The following is an 8,861-nucleotide window of genomic DNA, read 5'->3' as shown; positions in this document are numbered from 1 at the left end:
TTAGAGTTTTTTATGCTCTCATAGTTTTTTTACTACACCAGAATTGACATTTTTTTATGTTATTGATTGTTGATTATGTTTGTTGCTTGCTCTTTTGGCTTTTGTTATGGCCAGGCGGAGGTGCAGCGGGTGGTGGTTTCTCTGTAAGCGGGTTTGCCTGTGTCTTGGGGCTTCTGTTATGCTTTTTTGGTTAAAATTTGGAAGGGAATGTTCCCTGATTTTTACTTGAAAGAAGTTTTGTTTATTTTTTCAATTGCAGATTTCTCTTCTGCTCTTGGTATAAGATAAAATGATACAAATGGTCTTTTTATATTTATGACGGAGTACTGAATTCACCAAGGATATGTCAGGGATTTTGGGGATTCAATTCTCAGATACCTTAATTTATTTCTGCAATTCTTCTAATATTTTCACAGCATCCCCAGTTCTTCCATAGGCTATCTCCCAATATTTCCTATCAAAGTAAACATTTCAGATTCAAAATTATAATAAATTTACACACGGAAATGAACTGTATTGTTTGGGTATAAGTAATAAATTTAAATCTTGAAATTGATTTAGTGGTTTGGGGAAATGGCCATGGTTTTTGTCTAAAATTTGTTCATTCAACAAATTTTACAATTCCTTTCGATGGCATTTATTTGGTTACTCACGAACTCTGATGATACAGAATGCATATGTTTCAAAGGACTCAACCTCAAAGCCTAGTATGAGGAGACCTCATGTCCTCCATTGTCCGAATGATCAAGCTACACAAAACACTTCATAGAAAAAATTACAACACTAATCTAAAACATCTCGGTAGGAACTTGATGCTTTGCGTCTCTTGTTACACTTCCTTTTTATACCAAATGCTAATAATAAAGTTAAATTAAAATAAAATTATAAAATGAATTTCATGTAAAAATATATCACTTTTTTTCAGTAGAGGGCGAATATTGGATAAAACAACATCCTTCCCCCCCTCTGCGTACAGGAAGAGAATGGAGACTTATTTGAGTTATAGTGCGCAGGAGAAGCAACTCCATATCCACGCCAAGGAGAAGTTTCTCATCGATCCCTACTCCTTCTTGCAGGTAAGCGTGGCAAAATTATAACATCACATTGAATTTAAGGGAACACTGCTCTCGAATAATCGCTTGGAATGCCATGCCGTCTTCTATTTTCTTTATTATTGTTAAATTTTTTTCTAGGATTTTAAGCATCGCCAAGTTTGCATGACGGAGAACCCAGCTTCAATAATAATGCGTTATGAGTCATGTCGTATTTTGCGATTCAGGTGACTCAGAGGTTAGGATATGTATATGGCATTATACCTGCTCAATCTTCTCACGGAAATTCAAAAGCACGCCGCAACCTGAAATTTTATCTGTTATGTCCGATTGCTCAAACACAAGCGGGATAATATATTGCTACTTGTGGAGTATTCGGCCATATCAGGTAAAACTGTCTCCTGAAATGTCACTCACACAGACAAACAAAAAGAGTGTCCTTTATCTTTACCTCTTAAAACTATAGGTATTGATCAGTTACTTTACAAGGAAACTTAATTTCAAGCTTTCCTCGATGGACACACATGCTTTTCATGACATGGCCATTATATCGTTCTGATATAGATGGAAGCTTATAAATTCTACTCTTCAAAATCTTTCCGAATCCATAAAAGGTTAAAACATTGGTTAATGCCCGTAGGCCCTGTTGGTTCACGTTTTATCATTTACTGAACTTTAGAATAAAATATCCAAGGATACTCTACCCTCTCTTGAACAAAATCACTACGTGTTCCAAGATTGCGAGAAAGACCACATGGCAACTCCAAGGTTTATATGTGCGAACAAGCAACTTTGTGTTGGATAGCTACCTTGGTTATGTATGCTGAAATACAAGGGGACTTACGCTTGGCTTGTTCAATTCACAATGAAGATCCATCGTTTGGGTTTTGAATCATGGACTTTAAGAAAACTGAAAAGGAGATAAGGGTTAAGAGGTTCTAATCTATTCCTAGGAATTCAAGAGACGGTATTGACTAGGTGAACCCAATAACAACACTTTGCTTCGCCACGCTAGGACAACTACACAATGTGGGTGCAATTTTCAAGGGACGTGCTCATGATTTTCACGTCATGAATAACTACCATCAATCGAACAATATTCATCTAGACAAAAGTTAAGCATCCACAAAGTAAGTTCAGACTAACTTTACACAATGAACAAAAATCATCTGTTCATCAGAAGTTTGAGCAGAAGATTCACCACAAATCAATACTTATCAGATCTTGCATTCGTCTAACATACATGAAATAAAAACTAAACTACGATGAGGAATAAGAACCATGCAAACTCCAAAATAAGAGCAGTAATCACCATCAATTTGTACAATGCAATACTTATTACTTGGGCAATCATAAACAACAATTTACTTATCTCAACATGCTCCTACGTTTTGCAAATGAGAGGTGAGCTCAATTTATAGGCTCCTCAATTACAATTCAATGGCCAGGATTGATTTTGAATCAACGACCAAGATTACAAAATAAAACCCTAATTAGGGTTTCTACAACTAGCTACCCCTCGACCAATGAGAAAATTACATTTGAGGACACTTGTCCTTCTTACTAAATATAAACCAATAATAAAATAGAAGGTTGTTGCGTTGTGAAGTGTGCCTTCTAGAAGCTTCTTGATAAGTCAGGTTCATTGAACCTGGACATGCTGACTGGGAACAATCTGATTGGTCCTTGAATTCTCCAATTTGTGTCGAGAAATTGTCTAAGTATGGAAATTTGTTTGGAATACTCTTCTTGCCACCATCTGATTTTGATTGAGAGCTTCTCTTTAATTCTTCAGGAGATGAAATCCTTCAAGAAGTTGCCTTGATTGCTTCAATAGGTCTGGGATTGTAAATGAAATCCTTCTAGAAGTCTGAAATTTCTTTCTATGTTTTCGCCAAGTCTGAAGACTTTCCTTTTTTGATGCCTTGAAATTCTTTCATGTGGCCTGAATTTGGAGAAGAAATCCCCTATGCCTACGCCACAATGGAGGATATTGGAACTTTCTCTGTGAAGTATTTCCCATACTAAGCCAAATTTGGCTATTCAATTTCATTTTGTGACACCTTCATGTGAACCTTCCAACACCTAGCCGAGATTTTGGCCATCTCTATGCTTGAATGAACTTTGCTTGTGGATTTGCCCTCAATTCTGAATTTGGCTTGTGCTAAGTAGGACAAACTCCACCCTCGGACAAGGATTTTATTCATTTCCTCTTTGCTTTTCCTCTTTATTCTTCTTCTTTCTTCCTGTTTCCCCTGCAACATAGTCAAAATTTGATTCTTTTGTTGTGGAAAATTCCACACAGTCATTTTTTTATTTTATTTTCTCTTGGCAAATTCCAACACTTGGGTCGGACTTTGGAAATTTCTTTCCTTCCTTGGGTAGGTGAATGTGTTGGCAAAGAGTCTTTAGAAATCCATGTGTGTTCAAAAATTTTCAAGAGTTGAAAATTTCTCTAAGTGTTGAATTTATTTTCCCTTTGAAAATAATTCCAAGTGTTGGAAAAATATAAAAAAATATTTTAGGTGTTGAGCTTTATTTTCCAACCCTTTCAATCTTGATTGATCTTTCAATGGTGGATATCATGCTTCTTGTCCAATTTGTCTGTTCCTCTAGCCATTTTCCTCTTTCATGGCAAATTTGGTCTCTTGCTAGGCCGAATTGGTCAGCTTGCCATCATTCTCTAGTCATGGCGAACTTTGCACATGTTTGGACATACTAACTTTGTGCCCTTTTATCTTTCTACCTTCAACTTCCCCTAGGCAAACTTTGTGGATGTCTAGTCATGTGTAGGTCGATTGGCCAACTTCTCTAGGTGCTAGGCAGACTTTAACCTCTTCAAGCCATCTTTTCCTTCTCTTTGGCGAACTTGATCATCTTTGTGTCTATGCCAAACTTCATAGTTTTCCAACCATAGGAGAACCTCATGAATATTTGGACACCTTCCTTAGTTGGGTGGACTTTAGGCTTGTCTCGCCATTCAACCTTACTCTCTCTCCTTGGGTGGGGTGGACTTGACAAGTGTTTGGACATTTTTCTTGACTCTTTCCTTGGCGGACTTTATCATAGCTTTGCCAAGCTTGGGGTGGACTTTGCAGATGCCTTTTCACTTTCTTACATAGCTGGGCGGACTTTGGGTTGGCCATTTCTTGAGAGAAATTCATCATAGATTGGACGTTTTCAACTTTTCTTTTAATCCACCAACACTTTAGCCAATTTTTCCTTCATCTTCCTTGGGCGGATTTGCTTCTTGCTTAGGGAATTTCCTTGACACTTAACCAAATTTTGAAATTTTATTCTCCAAGGTATGAGCCCTGCTCAGAAGAGAGCATTAAGATTGAAGTGCCAACATTTTATGTTACAAGGCTCGGTTTTATACCGAAGAAATCATGAAGGAATATATTTGAGATGTGTTGGAAAGAATGAAGCTAAACAGATTATGGAGCATTTTCACAACAGATTTGGGACAGGTCATGGTGCAAGCTTGGCTACTCCACACCAAATTTTGAGAGCAGGCTATTACTGGCCTACTTTGTTCCGAGATACTCATGAACATGTGAAGACGTGTCACACATGCCAGGTTGTTGCCGTTCGAGAGAAGAATCCAACTATGCCACTGTAGCTTGTGATCGAGTCTAGACCTTTCGCTATTTGGGGTATCGACTTCATTGGTGTGATCAATCCGCCTTCCTCTGCACAACACAGGTACATTCTAACCGCGACTGATTATTGTACTTGGTGGTCAGAAGCTCAAGCTTTGAAGTTATGTACAACTGACACTGTGATTAAATTTTTAGAGAACATCATTACTAGGTTTGGTTGTCCACATGCTATTGTTTGTCATAATGGTTTTGCCTTTACATCATTAAAATTTTTCGATTTGGGCTTTTGAATATGGTATAACCCTTAAGTTTTCATCAAATTATTATCCTCAGGGTAATGGGTTAGCCGAATCAACGAATAAGAATTTGGTTAGTGTGATCAAAAAATTGTTAGAGAAAAATCCAAAGGACTGGCACACGCAATTGAGATTTGCCCTTTGGGAAGATAGAACGAGAGTAAAGAATTCATTGGGGACTTCCCCATATTTTCTGGTATATGGCCAAGAGCCTGTCTTCCCCCTACAATTGAGGATCCCCACATTAAGATTTATACAAGATTACATGGAAGGCGAAGACAGAGTGCAAACGAGACTGACATAGTTGATGAACTTAGAAGAAAAGAGAGATAAAGCATTAGAGAATTTCGCCAAACATCAGGGCGTAGTTAAGAGATGGTTTGACAGACAAGCACGGGTAAACGCCTTTAGGATTTCTGACCTAGTGCTATATTGGGATAAAGCCCACGAAAGAAGGGGAGATCACGACAAATTTGACAAACTATGGAAAGGTCCCTGTCAGATTGCTGAGATACTGGGAGAGAATGCATTCAAGCTGAGAACCTTAACTGGTGAGGATGTTCCGTTGCCCGTCAATGGACAATTCCTTAAGCATTACTTCCAACCTTAGGCTTCTTCTGAAGCCTACCCCTTGTATCATAGTTAGAATAGGTCTGCTTTGGTTTGCCTTAGTTTAGGTCCACTTCTGGTTCTGCTTTGGGTTTTAGGTCGGCTTTGCTTAGGTGTTAGTTCTGAGGGATATCCGCTTGTGATGTGGGAGTTGTTGTCAAGACACACTCTGCATTTCACCAGGTTTTGTTCAGTATTTGGGACTGAGTTATATCAGCTGCTCCAAAGTATCTAAACTCAGTGCTAGCATGAGATATACCATGTGACTTATCATGACCAAAGCATGTTTCATGTGTACCCACCATAATAGAATTATCATGACTCATTTCCCAATGATTAGAAGTACCAACGTCATGAAAAGGAGAGGACTCATTTCCCAATGATTAGAAGTTCCATTGTATCCATACCTTTGGAGTCATCAAAGTTAGAGCAAACAAACATGCTCTTCGCTGTCCCATCTTGTGTCTCATAATCAAATGCCTTAAGCACAGTGTGATTATCCATGCCAATCTCATGCCCTACATCAAGGCAAGTCATGCTTATCTCTCCTATAGAATCCTCTGTTGGCGGCAATATTGTACACGGAAATAAAACTAGTTAATTAAGTTGTAATTGTGTTGGTTAGTTGGCAACCGAGGGGTGGCAGTTGCGGTGCGACGGTTGGCGCTCGCACCCCCTCGGCATCCTTATATACTTCCGAATGTAACTTGTGGACAACAACGACTAGGAATGGAATAACATCTCTTATATTGCATCTGATATCTATGGCATTATTATTCTGCATTACGTGTTTTATCTGTGTGCTTTAAGTTATTCACCCGAGAGGGCAAACATTTGGCGCCGTTGCCTAGATGTACTCGGGAATGGAAGACGCGGATGGCGCACGGACGTGATGGGCCTACCCGTCGGTGAGATGAACCCAAAGACCGACAACGCGCACATGGAACAAGAGGCAAAGGGGAAATTGAACCCTGTAATAATCCCAGCACAATGTTTGCCCTCTCGGGTGAATAACTTAAAGCACACAGATATAACACGTAATGCAGAATAATAATGCCATAGATATCAAATGCAATATAAGAGATGTATTCCATTCCTAGTCGTTGTTGTCCACAAGTTACATTCGGAAGTATATAAGGATGCCGAGGGGGTGTGAGCGCCAACCGTCGCACCGCAACTGCCACCCCTCGGTTGCCAACTAACCAACACAATTACAACTTAATTAACTAGTTTTATTTCCGTGTACAATATTGCCGCCAACATCATCCCCCCCAAAAGAAAAGAAGTTGTCTCCGGACGACTTAATACAAAATAGAGATGACATTAAACAGAACTGCTGACGCTAAGTGAGCCTAGAACTTATACACTTGTTGCGTCCTCGCCTGAAAAACCCTTTTCTGCTACCATCCGATGCTCAAGTGCGGATTTCACCATTATTGCTTCTTTTGACATCAAAGTCCTCCTATGCCTAAACCAAACTTGTCTGCAAAACATGCGTTTCAGTCTCAACCTCCACCAACTGCTACTCAAATGATACCGTCTCCCTAGCCAATTTGTCCTCGATAGCCACCCGCGTTGCCCTCTCGACATCCAACTCTTGGGTACGTTGAACTAAGTCTCACGCTAGTACTGCCTCCAACTTGGTGGTCAGCTCCTCCCGAGCCCTCTGTGCATCCACCAAGGCAACCGCACGTCCAGCCGAGACATACTCCAAGTTCCTCAAAGCATACCATTCTTGCCTGGAGGTGGCCACAACCCGCTAGCACAAAGGCTACGAGCTGATAACTGAACTGAATAACTCCCTGGTGTCGCGCAAACCTGCAATGCCTTACCTCAAACTCTGTTTGTTTGCAACCTCCAAATCCGTCTCCCTCTATGGCTTATGGCTTCCCCGCCAATGCTTAGCTGCAGGCTTCTTTCTCACAGTACGGACTTCCCGTGGTATTTTGTAGCTCAAAAACAAACTGGGGGTCTGGGGGCAACGCCCCCAGTGGGGTCGAGGGGCAGTGCCCCCGCAGGGTCTAGGGCAGCGCCCCAACGGGGTCGAGGGGTAGCGTCCCAACGGGGTCGAGGGGCAGCGCCCCTCGCGGGGTCTAGAGGCAGCGCATCGCAGTACATCGCAGTACAGGGTGGGGTCGAGGGGCAGTGCCCTCGCCGCCAACACCAATTTACAACCTTCAGAACCCCACGAAAGTCCATGGCGCGCATCATTTTTGTGATATTTTATGATGTCAAAACCCTTCTTCTACACTCCAATATTTTCAGTGTCCAGGCTCCAGATGTCATCGAATCATTTTTCAATCAGGTCATCATCGTTTTTTTTTCTTTTTTTTTAAATTTTTAAATTTTTTTATTACAACCTCCCCGTACGGTCAACAACAGCACTGACACCTCCAATCGTGCGGCCACCTTCCCGTGCGAACATGCTCAACTGTGCACACCATACGGTCCTCCTTCCGTATGCCCAATGCAGTTCAACCGTACAGTGACCATTGACGATGAAGCGGCTGCGTGCGTGTTTGTGCGGCTGCATCTTTTTTTCTTCTTTTCCGTTAGCCTCTTTTTCTTCCTTTGCGTGGGCTGCGTGGTGCAGGATTGTTCCGGGTTGTGCAACGTTGTGCGGTGCTGCGCGGGCTTTGTAGTTGCGGGTGCCACCGCACGACGGTGGTTACCACCGCCAGTGTCCACCGTACGGTGTTACCACCGCCGGTGGTCCGTTCCCTTTTTTTTTGACCGTACGGTCGCCTATTGTACAACCGTACAATTTTTTTTTTCATCTCCTAATTTAGTTGTCTAGAGAGTTGTCTGCTCGGGTCCCCTTTCTCTGGGATTGCCCTTCATCCTTCTCGGTTTTCCTCGCCCGAGAGTCGCCTGCTGTGGTCCTGTGCCTCTTGAGTCGCCTGCCTGGCCTCTCGAGTCCCCTTCCATCCTCTCGGGTCCCCCTTCGGGCTCTCGGGTGTCCGTTTGGCCTCTCGGGTCCCCTGTGCGCTTTGCGTGGTAGGGTTTCAATTAGGGCCCGTTGGTGGCCAATCTATTTTCAATGGCCATCCGAAGACATGGAACCACAAATTCTATAGGTACTACGCTCTCCTTCCCGTACATAAGAAGAAGAAGAATAATAAAGATTTTGAAAGCTGCGGCCTTCCACACAAGGTTCCAATCGTTGCCGACACTATTGTTCTTCAGATTATCTATGTCACTGAGGTTTGGGGCGTCTCCCTTCCAATATTCTATGTATTTTGGCAGGTACACCTCCTCTGTTGCTTGCTTTGGTTCCTCTACTTCGAGCCTGTAGCTTTGGA

At 41.8% G+C, this 8,861-nt stretch overlaps 1 protein-coding gene across 2 annotated transcripts in view; it reads left to right on the top strand.

Annotated features, from left to right (window-relative positions):
* The first annotated feature begins 913 nt into the window (after positions 1-913).
* LOC131065848 (outer envelope pore protein 21, chloroplastic) overlaps positions 914-8,861 on the top strand; it is a 195,604-nt gene continuing 187,656 nt past the window's right edge. For both annotated transcript variants that reach the window (XM_058000489.2, XM_058000488.2), the window contains exon 1: positions 914-1,076. In XM_058000489.2, the coding sequence (XP_057856472.1) occupies positions 984-1,076 (93 nt within the window). In that variant the 5' untranslated portion in view covers positions 914-983. The remainder of the gene's footprint in view (positions 1,077-8,861) is intronic.

The sequence above is a fragment of the Cryptomeria japonica genome, chromosome 6, assembly GCF_030272615.1.
Source record: "Cryptomeria japonica chromosome 6, Sugi_1.0, whole genome shotgun sequence".
NCBI lineage: Eukaryota > Viridiplantae > Streptophyta > Pinopsida > Cupressales > Cupressaceae > Cryptomeria > Cryptomeria japonica.
This window is presented reverse-complemented; position numbering and strand designations above follow the sequence as displayed.